Source organism: Drosophila innubila (genome assembly GCF_004354385.1).
Source record: "Drosophila innubila isolate TH190305 chromosome 3R unlocalized genomic scaffold, UK_Dinn_1.0 2_E_3R, whole genome shotgun sequence".
NCBI classification, from domain to species: domain Eukaryota; kingdom Metazoa; phylum Arthropoda; class Insecta; order Diptera; family Drosophilidae; genus Drosophila; species Drosophila innubila.
Window position 1 is genome coordinate 11,261,645 of NW_022995380.1, and position 15,863 is coordinate 11,277,507.

At 38.9% G+C, this 15,863-nt stretch overlaps 5 protein-coding genes across 5 annotated transcripts; 2 read left to right on the forward strand and 3 right to left on the reverse strand.

The window, feature by feature from the left end:
- Window positions 1-436: 436 nt before the first annotated feature.
- LOC117792792 (cysteine and histidine-rich domain-containing protein) lies at window positions 437-1,945 on the forward strand. Its single transcript, XM_034633065.1, has 5 exons — window positions 437-582; window positions 643-997; window positions 1,056-1,272; window positions 1,334-1,528; window positions 1,597-1,945. The coding sequence occupies exons 1-5, from the start codon at window positions 522-524 to the stop codon at window positions 1,864-1,866; spliced, it is 1,098 nt and encodes a 365-aa protein (XP_034488956.1). The 5' UTR covers window positions 437-521; the 3' UTR covers window positions 1,867-1,945.
- On the reverse strand, window positions 1,860-2,865 carry LOC117792808 (RWD domain-containing protein 1). Its single transcript, XM_034633084.1, has 2 exons — window positions 2,706-2,865; window positions 1,860-2,645 (listed from the first exon to the last, which is right to left on the reverse strand). Exons 1-2 carry the CDS (start codon window positions 2,779-2,781, stop codon window positions 1,978-1,980), a joined length of 744 nt encoding a protein of 247 aa, XP_034488975.1. The 5' UTR covers window positions 2,782-2,865; the 3' UTR covers window positions 1,860-1,977.
- A 394-nt stretch (window positions 2,866-3,259) lies between these two features.
- LOC117792774 (structural maintenance of chromosomes protein 6) lies at window positions 3,260-7,781 on the reverse strand. The gene is made up of 14 exons (XM_034633036.1): window positions 7,648-7,781; window positions 7,291-7,514; window positions 6,999-7,218; window positions 6,657-6,930; window positions 6,471-6,597; window positions 6,335-6,412; window positions 6,099-6,271; window positions 5,639-6,036; window positions 5,184-5,580; window positions 4,658-5,120; window positions 3,978-4,589; window positions 3,695-3,913; window positions 3,503-3,633; window positions 3,260-3,436 (listed from the first exon to the last, which is right to left on the reverse strand). The coding sequence occupies exons 2-14, from the start codon at window positions 7,501-7,503 to the stop codon at window positions 3,415-3,417; spliced, it is 3,327 nt and encodes a 1,108-aa protein (XP_034488927.1). The 5' UTR covers window positions 7,504-7,514; window positions 7,648-7,781; the 3' UTR covers window positions 3,260-3,414.
- Window positions 7,782-8,123: 342 nt separating this feature from the next.
- LOC117792611 (NFX1-type zinc finger-containing protein 1-like) lies at window positions 8,124-11,245 on the reverse strand. The gene is made up of 5 exons (XM_034632816.1): window positions 10,559-11,245; window positions 10,032-10,505; window positions 9,139-9,973; window positions 8,575-9,077; window positions 8,124-8,507 (listed from the first exon to the last, which is right to left on the reverse strand). The coding sequence occupies exons 1-5, from the start codon at window positions 11,243-11,245 to the stop codon at window positions 8,211-8,213; spliced, it is 2,796 nt and encodes a 931-aa protein (XP_034488707.1). The 3' UTR covers window positions 8,124-8,210.
- A 746-nt stretch (window positions 11,246-11,991) lies between these two features.
- On the forward strand, window positions 11,992-15,232 carry LOC117792777 (NFX1-type zinc finger-containing protein 1-like). Its single transcript, XM_034633039.1, has 5 exons — window positions 11,992-12,239; window positions 12,301-13,328; window positions 13,390-13,557; window positions 13,624-14,625; window positions 14,688-15,232. The coding sequence occupies exons 1-5, from the start codon at window positions 12,110-12,112 to the stop codon at window positions 15,114-15,116; spliced, it is 2,757 nt and encodes a 918-aa protein (XP_034488930.1). The 5' UTR covers window positions 11,992-12,109; the 3' UTR covers window positions 15,117-15,232.
- Window positions 15,233-15,863: the final 631 nt, after the last annotated feature.

Here is a 15,863-nt window from a genome sequence, read left to right on the forward strand (position 1 = left end):
TAGATGTTGTTGTAGTGCTCCCGATTGCAAATTTCGTGCCCACCGCTGACGTAGACCAAAACCGAACTGACCTTCAGTAAATTTGCAATTGATTTGTAGTTTAATTCCGGTTTGCGACTGATTGGCACATACCGAAAAGTTTAAAGACCCCCCCGAAATGAGCGCCCATAATTAACATAATTTGCATTGACTATCTCTTTTAATTGTTCTCGTACTGCTGGTTACCTTTCTAAAGAAGCAGGCCACACGCTTTGTGTATACTGGTTTTTTTTATTGTGTGTTCTAAGCGGATTCGATACGACATAATCAAAAAGTCGTTACAATGACATAACAATACTAAACATAGACATCAATCGATAATAATTTTCTAGCACTACAAATGCCAATTTATCGATAATACTTCTCCCACCTGAAATCAAAGTTGGCAGCACTTAAATCGACCGACCTCCACACTCCTCTTATTAGCGAAAATTCTAGACCAAAAGCGACAAATATAATTATTAAATATATTAAAAGAAAAAATGCAGCAGTGCTATAACAGAGGTTGCGGCCAGCTCTTTGATCCAACCACCAACTCGGATGGTTAGTAAAACACAAAAACAGAGAATCATCAGTGACTAATAACACCTTTTTTTGGCGCAGAATCATGCCGGCATCATCCAGGTGCGCCGTTCTTCCATGATGCATATAAAGGATGGTCGTGTTGCAGTAAAAAGTCGGTTGACTTTACAGAATTTCTTAATATCAAAGGATGTACATTGGCAAAGCATTCGAATGTTAAACCTCCCGAGCCGGAAAAACCGGCCAAAGATGACGGAGCCGACAAGGATGTTGAAATTGAAGTGCGCGCTCCCATAAGGGAATCACTTCCCAGGCCCGCTATCGAAACGCCATTGACGGTCTTGCAGCCGACAGTGGCACCTGCATTAAAGGAGACCATTGATTCGTTGAAAATCAACCCAGTCGCTGCCCCAACTGAAGCTGTAACTGATGATGGGTAACGCTAAAGCCGCCGATTAGTATTCCATTCTATAACATATGCTTTTGACTTGTAGTGGAATTGCTATTGGAACCAGCTGCAAAAACAACGGCTGCACTTACTCTTATACAAGCACAAGCAACGACTATAGCGAGTGCACCTATCATCCTGGTGTTCCTATATTTCATGAAGGCATGAAATTCTGGTCGTGCTGCCAGAAACGCACTTCCGATTTTGCTCAATTCATGGCCCAAAAAGGCTGTGTCTATGGTCAGCACAAATGGATTAAAGAGGTGAGGATCAGTCGAAAAAGACGGAAACTAAATTCACTTATAACTGTGTTGATCTTTTCAGGACGAAGACAAAAAGATAGTACAATGCCGATATGATTGGCATCAGACGGCTACAAATGTGGTTGTTGCAATTTATGCCAAAAAATATCATTATGCTCAAAGTCTCATTGAAGTGAATCCCATTCGGCTACACGTTATGTTGGTCTTCCCAGAGCAGGAAAATGCCAAGTTTAGCTTGGACCTGGAACTGCGCGGTGTAAAAATGCAAATTTTCAATTATACTTTGAGTATGATTTATAATATTTCAATTTTCCTCCCATATAGATCATAAATGTGGAAAAGGCTTCGGTACAAATGTATGGTACCAAGGTGGAGATAACAATGCCAAAGCTAGAACCAGGTTCATGGCCAAAACTTAATTTTCCGCGCGAAGTGCTGCCAGCTGCAAGGAAGAGTTCTGATCAAGCTCAAGCCAAAACAACCAACGATGAAAGTGATGAGGAATTCTTCGACTTGGATGATATACAATCTGTTCAAAGCCATGGACTCAAATTATCGGAAATGAGCCTGCAGAATCCCAACGGATTGGATTGATAACACGCTAGCATTTTATTGTAGAGCCCACTGAGGATTATGTTGAGCTTTTTTGTATACAATACACGAGTATGCCTTAGATAAGCATTATTTTAATATCGCAGTACAGGTTTAATCATCGTCGTCATCGGCACCGGGCACCCAATCCTCGTCGTCATCATCGTCCAAATCCAGTTCGCCAATGTTTTGGAATAATGTTTCATCAATTTTAACATTCTCAATGCTATCTCCGGCCTCCAAAAGAAACTTGATGTCTGAATCGTTCAATGTGTTATCACACATGAATAATTCTCTACCCGTCAGCTTTTTGCAATCATTATTTTTCTCCCGCTTCGCCGCAATACCCGTGCTCTCCTCGAAATCCAGCTTCCATTTCATAAATGTCTCGACGCTTACACGCGTTCCCTCGAATTTCTTTCGTTCCGCTTCCTCGACCTCTTGCACTTTACGCGCCCGTTCATCCTCCTTATTCTTCTTGTGCTCATCCCATTGCACATTAAGCCATTCCTGTGCACTGCTTACTAGCGAGAATATCATCTCCATGCCAATATTTTCGTCAATTGTCTGACGCAAGTGTTCTAGCAGTTGCCCTTCGAAATTATCCTCAAAGTTTTCAGCATCCTCAATTTCTACCAACGGTGCTTCATCTGGATATGTTTCCGTATACGTAAACACAAGCTTGCAAGCTAATCCTTGCTCGCTTTCCTCGTCTGCTTCGGCATTGTACTCCTCCGTGGCAATGGGAATTTGAAATTTGTGAAAAGGCTCTGACTGGAGAACTAAAGGGTTTCATAGATATTTTTATTGAATTCTTGTATTGGGGAATGAGTACGAATTACCTTCCATTTCACCACAGTATATGGAATCGAGGGCTTCTACCTCATTGCTCTGATCTTCTTTGTAATTTCGGCTCATTGCTGTATTTTAATAATTATATTACAAATAATAACAAATATGTCAACGATGCAGTGTTTCTTCTCTCTCTCTCTCCGGTATCGCTTTGAGGTTATTTGCAGTGCTGCCAGCTTTTAGAGAAAAGAATCATAAGCTGCCACCCAGTAAAAATTTCCGATCTGGCTCGATTACTTACCCAAAAAAAAATAGGTACATTTCAGAAAAACGGTACTCGGCATCTTTTAACCTTTTCTCAAATTTTCTTTAATTGTAGATTGAATTTTTACAAAATTTTTTTTAAAATTTTCTCGATTTTTTAAGAATTAACTTCTCTTCCCGATGATTGAGGAATTTTAAACTTTCAATAAAATGTTTATACTTTTTTATATACTTTTATATACTTTTTATATTATATGTTTCAAGAATCAAAAAACGAAATATTTTCCAAAAATAGCAAAAATTTTGATTTGTAAAATTTTATAAATAAAAATCAAAATCATCGATAATAAAGAAGACATCACCAACTTTTAATCAGTAATCCTTAAACTGAACATTATGAAGGTAAACAACATTAAAACTATGTAATTTAACAAAACGTACAGAATTTTTTTTTTTAATATGTGTCGTTGTCTAGCAACTTTAGAAAACCCCGTATCAATGTTCTGGTGCTTCTAATCTGAAATATTAGAATAAAATGCCAATTATAGGGGATAAAAGTAAGAAAAAAATTTAGTATGCATACTTATGCACTGTTATAAGATGGTTTGCATCAACTTTAGTATCTTGTGGGGTAAGAAAACAATACTGTCGGTTTTGAAAGTCCAAGCCCTCTTGAATGAGCAGCTTTGTAATAAATGTCCTGTTAACTTCATCCTGTGCGTAAAATCAAAAATTTAAAGCATACAAGAGTAGTTAAAAGGTTCCTCGAACTCACTGTGAAAACGTCATATTCGTCTAAGAAATAAAATGGATGGTCAGAAGTACTCCAAAGGCCTTTCAATAAGGAAACGGTGGTAAATGACCTTTCACCACCAGACAAACTTCTCGTATTTGAAGTCTTATTACCACTTGGTGGATAAACACTGATATTCAACGTCTTTTCTCTATGATTAGGTTCCAAATCACCTTCAAATTTACGACAAACGAGGGCTTGCTGCAAATCAATATTAAGTGTATTTAAGTATTTGAGAAAGACAAAATTGGGAGTATGGTTTTACCTTAAACTGAAACTGCACCATGGTAAAGAAATGGTAACGTGAACGCTGAAAACGTTGAGCCCGTGTATGATATGCGATACGCAATTTCTCGACAATATTTAAAATATGTCGCAAATTATCTGATTGTGTTTTAAGATTTTCACGCAATGTTGCCAACTTGTGTTCAACTTCCTCGCTGATTATGTTCATTGATTCGAAGTGTTTCATCTTTGCTTTATAATTGCTTATTTTGTCGCGTATTTTCTCTTCAGTTTTATTCGTATCGATGAAGTCACCAATTTTCTGTGCATCTATGCGCGCTTTTTCCAAGTCATCCTGCAATTCTTTTTTGCTTTTTAACATCGACTGCATCAGCTCATTGGTTTGCTTATACCGACGTTGATTTTCCTCATAATGACGATCCAAATCACGCATTTTATTTTGTAATTCCTGAGCTTCTGTCTCAACCTCTGATGCTTTTTTATTGATAGCGTCGAGAGCACTTTGTTCACTTGTTACTTCTTCGTCAGCATTGGTCTTTCGCTCGTTGATATCACGAAGCTGTTCTTCCAAATGCTCACGTTCCTGTTTACATTTCTCCATTTTTTCCCGGCTGCTAGTTAAGTGAGTTTCCTACGGCATAAACCAAAAGTATTCGAATATTAACCTATTAAATGGATAAAAGTTTAGAGTCAACTTACAAGCACATCAAGTGCGGGTAATTCTCGGTATTCAAAATTTTCTATATCCAAAATTTTTTGCATTGCTTTTGCGTTATCGGAATGATGGGCATCAATTAGCTGCTTTTTTTTGTTTATCTCCTGGATGTCGATGTCTAACTTCCTTTTAGCCTCAACATACTGTGGATGCATCCTTGCACCGCGCTCTGCCAGACTATTCTTCTCGGCCTTTAACTGTTTAATACGATCATCTACGTTAACCTGAATGAAACGTGCCGCAGAAATTTGAATTGAGTAGACAGCATAGTTGGGCGATGGACAATACTCAAGCCCTAAGTTAGGAACCAGTATTCGAGTCAAATTAGGTGGCACATTTTCTGTATTCGAAGTTAAAAATTCGGCTGTCTCTTTGGAATCGGTAACCAACACCGTCTCAATGCGTATAGTATCGATGAGATAGTTCATTACTACCGGGTCATCACATCTACGAATAATAGAGAGGGTTTAATATGAATATTCTTCGCCTTAAAATCATTGTAAGGACTACCTTATCTCATCCATCAGAACCGTCGTATTTGGTGACCTAGCTTGAACTTTGTACTTGGATACATTGTAGACATGGTTTGTAAAGGCACTTGTGACAATGGTAGGAATATTTCCCGAGTATGATTTTTGAAGGAGAGCTCTAAGTGAAATACGCTCCTTGTCTGTACTAACAATATACGATCGCAGACAATGAGCCAGTTGATTTTCTATCAGATCTCGATACTTGGGATTAGGTACAGTGATATACATGCCAAGTGGTCCACGCGGCATTTTGTGAGCATTGCTGCCAGAATACTGAGTTTGTAGCGCAATCGCAACTTTCATAGCATTCTCGCCATACACAGACATTTTATTTGATTTGTTGCGTAACAGTGAATCTATTTCCCACTGCATTTTTTCTGAAATAAATAGAATATATTTCACTGATTGTTTCAGGACAGATAGTTTTATACGTACGCTCAGATAAACGCAGGTTGTTTATCTCATTATTCACAGACTCAACCTGTTCTTTGGTAGCCGGTATTCGGTTCTTTATATCGTTCTGTTCATCCCTCAATCTTGAAATAAGGTTTTTACTCTCCTCAACCTTTTCCTTAAGAGTTGCTAGTGTGGCGTTGTTAAGCTCTCTCAACCGTTTAACCTCAGAATAGTCTGCATGATAGTTCTTCATATGCTTTTGACAGCCGTCAAATGTTGTTTGCTCTTCCTTGAGACGCCTCTCAACGTTCTTGATGCCGGCCCTGATTGAACTAATTTGGTAAAGGCAATCTTGAACTATTCGCTTGGATGCCCTGAGTTTAGCATCTTGAGATTGATATTTTTCCTGGATTTGTTGCTTTGTTACTTCACATTTCCTAAGAACCGTAATGAGGAAGTATTTTATTATATCTTACATTTAAATTATTGGCTTACTTACTGCAATTGTTGAGAAAATGTGTCCTGTGTTATGTTTTTTTGCGTTGTTTTCTGTGATAGGTCAGTATTTTTCTTTTCAATTATTTGTAGTGTATGCTCCATTTTGGTCAGATCAGCTTGAATTCTGGTTACTTTTAACCAGGCCAGCATCGTATTAGCCTCTTTCAATCGTATCTATAATAATTGATAAACTAATACAATTATCATCGTTACTTTCAGGACAATAAGAAAGATTACCTTGATTGTCTCTTTATTTTTTATGATTATCAACTTTTCCTCCTCTTCGTTGCACAAATGTTTCAACCTTTCTTTTTTCTGTAAAATTACAATTGCAGTTAATTATAAGGAACGAGCATTAAATGGCATTTCTTACCATTTTAAGCATATCCAGATCATAACTATAGCGTTCGCGTTGCTCGTGACATTGTGTTAAGCTGATTGCGCATAAATCCAGCTGCGTTGCCTTCATAAGCAGCTTATAGTTCGAAGCCGGCTCGAGGCTGTTGAGGTTAATTGTTTAACATTAATATTAAAGACTCTTATAAGAAATTACACTCACTCTTTCAGGAATTCACGTGACGCTTCTTGATTGAGGACAAAGATTGGGTTCTCAACGCTAATGCCAAAGAAAAGTAACATGCGACGAATTTCTTCCAGTTTCTTGGAAACGCTCCTTTTGTGAGCGTCTTTCAAATCATAGGTCGACGACGACTGTCGGATGTGGCGTACAACAGTAATGTGAGGACCAAATATCTCTGATTTGAATGGTCGCAGTCCCGTATTGCATAGGGTTAGCTCAATGGTCGCACTTGTCTCCCCATTTTTGATAAGTTCTAAAGAGGAGAGACATTCTTCGTGAGAGGATCTACAATTGAAATATAGGATCATTTAGACAACTCACTTTGTATGCTGCTGGCACGACTTGTGGCTCGTGCGCTTCCGGCCAGACCTAAAGCAAGTGCTGTGATTACCGCACTTTTTCCGCTGCCATTACTGCCAACGAGAAAATTAATATTTGGCCCGAACTCGATGTATAAATTTGAATGGCACATAAAGTTCTTTAAACGTATTGACATAATTTTCCCACAGCGGCTGAATGGGCTTTGAGGAGTTATTCCATTCTATACGGAAATCCAAATGATTGAATTAATAATTTATAAAAATCAAAATATATATATAAGTGATTTATTTACCGAGGGATTTTCACATGTCTTGCGGTAAAAGTTAGCCGTTGCATTTTTGTTGGCGCGCTTCCGAGACGCAGCAGACGTTGATGCCTCCACAACCATTTCATCTTCTTCTTCGTCGGACTGGATGCTTGGCCGAGATCGCTTGTTTTTTGGCGGCTCATCTTCGCTTTCTGAGCCCGAGGACACTTGTTTCTTGCGAATTCGACCACGACCCATCTTTGGAATGTCTGGAGTAAACAATTGTTAAAATCTGTTGACTGCGCAAAAAATGCGCGGTTCATTTTGTCTACTCGAAAACGAATGTCGCCATTGGTTATCCGTACAATAATTGACATTAGAAGGTTGCTCTGATAAACGTACCTGCGTTATTCTACTATAACTCGACTAAAACGTCCAATTTATATACATTCAATAACTGTTTATAATATTTGCATGCGCATTCTTGTAACAAAAACCACTCGATTTAGAGTTGTAAAAACATTTATGAACAATCGATTTCATATAAGCGTACATTAATGATAAAACATCGATGTATTATTTCACACAATCGATTCATCTAATTTATTTTGCGTTAAAAGAGACGACATATAAGTTTAAATAACTACAAGAAAAAATGTATTTATTTCTTTTTTTTGTTTTAAAGATCCTTTCAGAAGTTTAATGCTTTACATCGATGTTTTATTTTGAAAAAATAAACGAAATAATCGATGACCGCGTTAAAAGATAAGTTCGCTTTCAGTGTGACCAGTTTTGAGACTGACAAAAACTACCAAAATCAAGGTTCATGCGATTTGTTGGCGCTTATTATTTAAATGTACAAGAAAAAGAGTACAATGTGTATCAAAAACAATACTTTTTATTCAATATTCTTGATAGTTGTAGCTTACATTCTTTACAACTCTGAAATGCTTATGTGATAATATTCATACGCCTGTCTCAAAAGGAAATTCGTCCCCAATGGCATTTTGGTGCTCCAACCTTTTTTGAATTTCACGCCAAGTTATTGAATTATAAGCTAGTGTCTCCATGTTGCCAATGATATAAAGACCATAGCGGGCGCGGGACAATGCAACGCAAATGCGATTGGGCAGCGATAGAAATCCAATGTTTCCATGTTCATTACTGCGTACCAGTGACAGCACGACTATATCTGCTTCAAGGCCCTGGAAGCTATCAACTGTGTGAACTCCAATATCTTTTAAATCTGAATCTCTGGATAACTGAGGGTGATTACAAAGCCATTAGACATATTTCACTATAGAAATGAAAAAATAATGTATTACTTACTGTGTTTTTAATTGAGTCAACCTGCATGGAGTAGGGAGTCAGAACCACAATTTCCGTGCTTTTATAGCCGCTGACTTTGACCAAATGATTTACTATTAAATAGACTTGTTGCTTCTCCCACACATTCATGAGGTAGGTATTATGGAATTGTGTCTCAGACTTACGATGGTCAAGAAAATAAAGATTCATTGCCATGTTGCGAACGGATGGAAATTCTCGCACTGAATTATGACTTAATAGCTTCTTATAAATCAGAGGACACAGCAAGTCCACAAAAGCATTACGCATGCGATATTGAGTATTCAATACGTTGACATGGAAATCGGCGCGAATTAAACGCTCAAACAATGACGGATGAATCGTGCCATTTTTGAAGCCTTTAATATAGCTAATGAATGGCTTCAGTTGCATGTGGTCACCGATCATAATCACGTGCTCCGTGTAGGGCGTCAAGCAGGGCAAAATATGTGCCTCCAGAATTTCAGCAGCTTCCTCGAAAATAACTGAAATACAATATATATATTATGCATGTACAAATGGTTAAAATGATCTCGATCCTTTTACCAATTCGGGTCTTAAGAAAACGAAAGACAAAGTTCATGCGCGCTGCGCACGTGGTTGTCATGGCCAGCACGTTCTTCTTAACAATTAAATAGTGCTGGAATATCATCCGTATGCAATTAAGTTTCTCCTGCGCATTCCAAACGACACGTTGCGTGGCCAAGATGTCAGCATAGGCTTTATCGGTGTCATTATATGTGGCATACAGTGACTGTAGACGCTTGAAGTTATCCTTTATCTCCATATTTACCCTCCAGTATAAGCGCTTTAGTCTTGGATTGATCATATGCTTGTTGGTATCGGAGCGTGCATTAAACTTGGCAATTTCTGGTATTCGAGACTGGCGACCAAATCTCACAATACTGTTGGTATGCGCGCTGAGCTTGACCAGAAACTTGTCCAGTGAATCGTTGGTATACGTTATAACAACAATGGGTGCACATTGTTTGGCATTCTCCAGTATAGTGTTTACAAGCTGCAGCAATACATGAGACTTGCCCGTACCAGGAGGACCTTGGATCAAATTGAAGTTTGTTCGTAGCACATTCTCAAAAGCCTCACGCTGCGAGACATTTAGTGGCATTTTGCGTATTTTGTTTTTAAACTTTTGACTTTCGTATACATTCGGCGGCTGAGTTTGACTCAAATAGGGAGGCGGTTGAGTTCGGTTCACGCCATGCACAATATAATCCTCCATGGGAAAGTTTATAACGTTGCTGTTGATCAGATATCTGTAGGCTTTCTCAAAAGGCTCAAAGTAGACGGGCGTTTCGAACACGATTAGCTTTTTCTTATAAATGTTGCCTATGTTAAACTGTCGCAATATGGTAATAGCTATCTGAAAAATAGTGAAGATTTCAAAATAATATTCAATAGACAAATTTGGAATTACTTACATATCCTCGGCATTGCTGTTTGGCATCAATGGCAACCACGGTGGCCAGTATTAGATTATTGAAATCATAGCCCGTGCTTAGGCAAAGTAGAGTGCCATTTTTAAGCTTTAACAATGAGTCCATGTCAAGTTTATCAAGCTTAACTTTTTTACTGTCACCTGACTGACGTTGCAGAGCCAACAAATCAATGAATAGCAACTGGCTGTTATGGGCATCGTCACAGTTCTTATTCAGCTTTATCTGCACGTTCTCAAAAGCAACTTGCATCGGCTTAATATCCTGAAGGCTACGCTTTTTGTGAAGCGTGCGCACAAGTTCCCGTAATGGAATTAAAAACTGCTGGCGCAGAAACAAACGTTGACTATTTATATACTGTGTGGTGCTCTTGTAGTTAATTATCAATTTTGGGTAATCAGCATAAGCATCCGCTTTCTTCGATATCCACTGCTTAAGTTCCTCCAGGCTGGGATAAATCTAAAGTAAACCAAATTAGATTCAACTTGATGTGATCAGAATAACTTGATTACCTCAGCTACAGGTTTTGGCTCAGACAACACATCCTGGTCAACGTTGAACAGATCATTTAGACCCTGAAGGAACTGAACACACACGGGTCTCTCTGCGATTAATGGATTCTTGTTATCCTTCAGGTACATCCAGATCTTGAAAAGTAAGTGCATTGCCTTCTTATCCAGAACTCCCGCCCGTTGTGCCTGTAGCAATAAGGTTTGCAGGTAGCAAATGATGTTGTCCACTCGCTCCAAGTCACTCCACATGGTGCGGAAACTCTTGGTGCATAGCTTTCTCACGATTTCCTCATAGTGCTCCAAGAGCGGTGTACACGACGCCACTTTGCTGAGTATATCATAGTGAAAGCCAGGAAGTTCTAGATCACACAGTGTAACCAATATGCGCGTATAGACTAGCACGCGTTCCATTTCATCGTTGGGACCAATTTGATCGACAAAAAAGTCGGGTTTAGTCTCAGTTGCCAGGTATAGAAACATACCCAAGGGCTGCAGATTTAAGATCTCTTCAAGAGCCTCAGTCGGAATTTTTAATTCAACCGGAACTTTCGACCGATTACTGTAATTGTAATTGTAGCGCTTCATCAGATGTCGTTCCTGCCGTTCCTCTAAATTGCGTAAGATATTCTCCTCACAGGTCTGAAACCAGCCCCAGCAGTCGTAATCTTCATTGAATTCTTCCACCATGTCTTATCTCATTGATGATTAATATTACGGTAAAAATTTGTACGTCCCCGTTTTATAAGCAGGTTCACATATATTAAATACAAATAAATTATTCTTCTCAGATTAATTAATGACATTTCATATACTTGCTTGACCATTGGCTTCGTTGTCACTCAGTTCGATATCTATTTTATATTAAGACCTATTGGTAAAATACCGTCTTTATATATTCCGCGCGCCGGTAGACACTGTTTGGTAAAAAGGTTGCCATCTGCTCCAAGGCTTGCCACCCTGCAAAATTTACCTATCTGGCAGCACGCGCCATTTTGGGAACAATGCCAAAAACGGTAACTTAAAAATTGTCCACCTCTTGTTTTGACAATTTCTTAATTTTGAAGCTTAAACTTTTTAAATTTTTCTAGAGTTTTGTCTGGAGTTTACCGCATTTTTTAATATTTTTTTCAGAATTAAATTTGGTATTTCTCTTCCCTTGGGGTAACGCACTCAAACTTAATAGAAGAGTTTTCCTTAATTTTATCTAATTTCCAATTTTAAATTTTCACTAAAATTATTAGTTTATTGCAAAGTTATTTCATTTTGAAATTTCCGTTGACTTAAATTTACATTTGACGGTGTAGCCGCACGCGACCATTAATACTGATTCAGTATTTATTTATTACCAGATGTTCTGGTATTTAACGATTTGCCAATACATACTAGTTACCAGTAGCGGTTACCGGGTCGTTACCCACAGTCTTGCACATCGCTATTATCTAGTAAACACAAAGAAACTCCAATATGCAAGACCACATATAAAAGCTGAAAAGCGGGCATCTCCATTAATTTGGCAAGTACGCATCGGGCACACAAGCAGTTAACTCAACCATGTCTGACTCAGATGACGATTGGTTCAACAAGGATGAAAATGAGATGGTACAAAGCCTTCAGCAACAGGTGGTGCACAAAGTGGAAAATGAGACACACGAGGAACGTATCGAGTTCACCGGCAAAGCTGGTAGGTTCAAGCAAACTTAAAAATTTTCATCTATGAGTAATACATGAGTTTACTGGAACAGACCATTTTTCGAGGCAATTCAGCTTGGAAGCCAGCGATAGCAACAGTGGTGCAAGTACTAAGGTCCGTTTTTCAACGGGAGAATTGGTAGCTGCGCTCAAATTGACGCCTCTGGAAATGTTCATCTACTTTATGTCGGAGCAGCGGGATCTCTTTGTGGATCAATTGTCTGCCAATGAGGCGCAGAAGCGTATATTGCAATATGTGAAAGTACTGACGGTTCTGTGTCAAACGGAGCTGGGCGGTTTTGATGTGCAATTGTTGTCTGGATTTGCTAGGCAGTCTGTGCTGCTGAAACATGTAACGATATTTGCTGAAAAACTCTTTACGCCTCCTTCTAAAGGTCACTTAGATGACGAATCGGAGCTTATGCTGCGCAGCATTAAATGGTTGCTATTACGCGCACATAAACTCGGTGTCATGGGAGATTTGGGATACGAGCTGATCGAACATTTTAAAACGCTGCTTGCCCGTTGTCAACTGCCAAAACTCTTGGAGCATCCGTTGTGCATTGAATTTTCCCAGGAACTGGCAGCTCTGCCAACCGTAGCCAATGTCAAAAATGAAATCTATCCTAAGCTGGAAGAATTACAGACACCGGAATCTGTGAGTTTTGCAAACAGTGCTGCGCCGGTTGTACCCGGGGATGCAGCTGGCTACATAAATTGGCATCGACAACTTCTGCGCGAGGATTTTGCGCAGCCATTGCGTGAATTTGTGGTACGTGTGCGCGACGAAACACAAAGGGATACATTGGTGAAAAAATATCTGCTGTGGACGCATACACAGCTCATACTGAATCCAGAATTCAATGATGCGGAGCTACACAGTCGTGTTTTAATGGACATACGGCCGGCGAAACGGATAGAGAAAATGGAACTATCCAAAGCTGATATGAATTTACAATGTGAATTTCTTAAAAGCCTTAAAACTGGCGCATTGTTGTGCTTTACCACCAGCTATGATTTTGATAATCTTATACTGGCCACAGTTGCAAGCACGGATTTCGACAAGATGTATCAGGGCTATGTAAGATTATAGTATAAAAACTTTGTCTCTGATATCTAATACATTGTATTCTTTCGTGTAGTTAAATGTGGAGATTGTCAAGCAATACAATATTGGCAATATTTATGGGAAGCCGTTGATCATGTACGAGACGCCAGTGTTCTTCGAGCCCTATCTGCGCGTTCACGACTATCTGAGCACCTGCAGCGCCGATAATTTCCCCATGCGTCGCTATATTGTCGATGGTTGTGTAAGTGTAACCCTACAGCGATGTTAATAAAAGACATTTAAGTATTATAGTTGTATATTTTTGCAGCTTGATGTTTCGCAGCCGGCCTACATTAATTCAGATGTCCAATTGAAATACAAACTTCAACCTCCCAAGCATCTAAATGAATTGCAGCAAAAGGCTATTCGCGATGCCTTCTCGAATGAGTTCTGCCTCATACAAGGGCCGCCAGGCACCGGCAAGACGCATTTGTCAGTGGAGTTGCTCAACGTGCTGCTACAGAATGCCGCTGCCTTAAAGACAGGACCTATTATTGTCTTGACCTACACAAATGATTCGTTAGACAAGTTTCTGCTTAAGGCCTCCAAGCACACCGACAGCATTATCCGATTTGGAAGTCAGACCCGAATGCCAGAACTAGCAAAGTTTAATGTGCGCTCCAAGGTTGATGAGCAGTTGGTGCCACCGCGGCTCAAGCATCTTTGGTGGATGGTCAAGTGTGAATACAAGGAACAGTTTAAACAATTGCAAGCTTTACATGCGAACTTTGATGGCACTGAGAAAGATTATAACAAAATACAAAAGGCTCAGGAGGATTTGCAACTGGTGGCTGAAAAAAGAAACACGCTACGGACAATATTTCACTATTACGTGGTGCGGGATAAAGCATTGGTGGCAATGACTACCTCATGTGGGGCTCGGCTTAACTATCTGTTTCGACTGCTGCAGAGCAAATGCTTTATCTTTGAGGAGGCCGCTGAGACAGCAGAAACTCATGTGCTGGCCTGCCTGACACCCTACACGGAGCACGTCATACTAATTGGTGATCACAAACAATTGAAGCCATATACGGGCAATGATGCACATCAAGGACTACAAGTTTCGCTCTTTGAACGACTCATTAACAATCAATTCCCTGTCACAGTCCTGAATTTACAGTATCGCATGCGTCCTTGCATTGCCAAACTCCTTGTGCCCACTTTCTATGACAAGTTGGAAGATGACGAGTCGGTGATCGCCTACGAAAATGTTAAGGGAATGTCAGCAAACATGTACTTTGTAAATCACAACAACCCCGAAAATCGACAGGTAAGTCAATTAGAATTGACACATTCATCCTAAAATTTGTCTAATTATTTTTATATTTGCAGACGAACATGTCCATTATTAACAGCCACGAAGCTAGACAGTTGGTCAAACTGGCACTATCATTAAAATATAAGATGAGCGATATTGTGATTTTAACGCCATATATTGCGCAGGTTAACTACATCAAGAGTCTTATGTCTACAAAGCAACGCGAAAAACTCTTGGTAGCAACTGTCGACAGTTACCAGGGACTGGAGGCCAACATTGTGCTCTTGTCACTAGTTCGCAGCAATACAAAAGGCAGCATTGGCTTTCTTCGTCTGCCGAATCGAGTTTGTGTGGCATTGTCGCGTGCTCGCTGGGGACTTTACATGATTGGTAACATGGAGACGCTACTGTGTGGAAATCCGGAACTTTGGGGTGCCATAAATGGCAAGCTTCAAGCGGAAAATGCAATTGGTGACGCATTCCCCTTGGTCGACGCCCTTTAATATTTAAACTAAATTGATTGAGCTTTAACACTTTTCGCTATTTAATCCACCTCTGTGGTCAAATAATTCATTTAAACTCCGATTCTAAAATTGTACAGGCTTTTTTGATTTTTAAAATCATATGTAAAAAGTGTAATGAATAAATAAATAGAAATTGTTTGTTTTTTTTTTTTGTAATTTTGCTTTTTAATCTAATTGCGCTGGTTTTGGATGAGTTTGTAAATCAAAGTTTGCCGAACGACAATTTTTGTCGAGAATTACACAGTGAAATTGTTGAACATGTTGCTCTCAAACCGTTTAATCATAATGCATTTGTTTGCTGCCATTATTACTTGAATATCGTAATTTTAAATTGTACGTATGATGAACAATGTTTGTTTGTTGAGTTCCTGGTTTGGTTTTTATCTTTGATTTTGCGATAGTATACTTGCATTTACAATATTTAGAATTTGTTGCTGCTCACGTGTGTTTCTCTCTTTCTCTCTGTTATTATATATTCTTATACAATGTCCTGTCTTCTATATATTTATATATATATAGAATATTAGATTCTTATTGTAATTTTTAGTTCAAAATTGCAGACTTTTGTAACTGTATTAACATCCGAGTGGCACCAGATCCATCGATATATATCTATATAAATTTATATAGAATTTTTTTTTTAATTTATAGTATTTATGTTTGAATGTACAACATGCATCAGAATGCAGCTCATCAACAACTATGTTTGTATTACGATCTATATAT

Bases quoted from the DNA above. Each gene is read 5' to 3' on its own strand.
- LOC117792808 (XM_034633084.1), bottom strand. From the start codon at position 2,781: ATGAGCCGAAATTACAAAGAAGATCAGAGCAATGAGGTAGAAGCCCTC. The intron at 2,646-2,705 runs GTAATTCGTACT...GAAACCCTTTAG, and splicing joins ATACTGTGGTGAAATGGAAG to TTCTCCAGTCAGAGCCTTTT.
- LOC117792777 (XM_034633039.1), top strand. From the start codon at position 12,110: ATGTCTGACTCAGATGACGATTGGTTCAACAAGGATGAAAATGAGATG. The intron at 13,329-13,389 runs GTAAGATTATAG...TCTTTCGTGTAG, and splicing joins ACAAGATGTATCAGGGCTAT to TTAAATGTGGAGATTGTCAA. The intron at 13,558-13,623 runs GTAAGTGTAACC...ATATTTTTGCAG, and splicing joins GCTATATTGTCGATGGTTGT to CTTGATGTTTCGCAGCCGGC.
- LOC117792611 (XM_034632816.1), bottom strand. From the start codon at position 11,245: ATGGTGGAAGAATTCAATGAAGATTACGACTGCTGGGGCTGGTTTCAG. The intron at 10,506-10,558 runs GTAATCAAGTTA...GGTTTACTTTAG, and splicing joins AGCCAAAACCTGTAGCTGAG to ATTTATCCCAGCCTGGAGGA. The intron at 9,078-9,138 runs GTAAAAGGATCG...ATTGTATTTCAG, and splicing joins TTTTCTTAAGACCCGAATTG to TTATTTTCGAGGAAGCTGCT.
- LOC117792774 (XM_034633036.1), bottom strand. From the start codon at position 7,503: ATGGGTCGTGGTCGAATTCGCAAGAAACAAGTGTCCTCGGGCTCAGAA. The intron at 7,219-7,290 runs GTAAATAAATCA...ATTTCCGTATAG, and splicing joins AGACATGTGAAAATCCCTCG to AATGGAATAACTCCTCAAAG. The intron at 6,598-6,656 runs GTGAGTGTAATT...TAACCTCAACAG, and splicing joins TCACGTGAATTCCTGAAAGA to CCTCGAGCCGGCTTCGAACT.
- LOC117792792 (XM_034633065.1), top strand. From the start codon at position 522: ATGCAGCAGTGCTATAACAGAGGTTGCGGCCAGCTCTTTGATCCAACC. The intron at 998-1,055 runs GTAACGCTAAAG...TTTGACTTGTAG, and splicing joins GAAGCTGTAACTGATGATGG to TGGAATTGCTATTGGAACCA. The intron at 1,529-1,596 runs GTAAAAATGCAA...CCTCCCATATAG, and splicing joins TGGACCTGGAACTGCGCGGT to ATCATAAATGTGGAAAAGGC.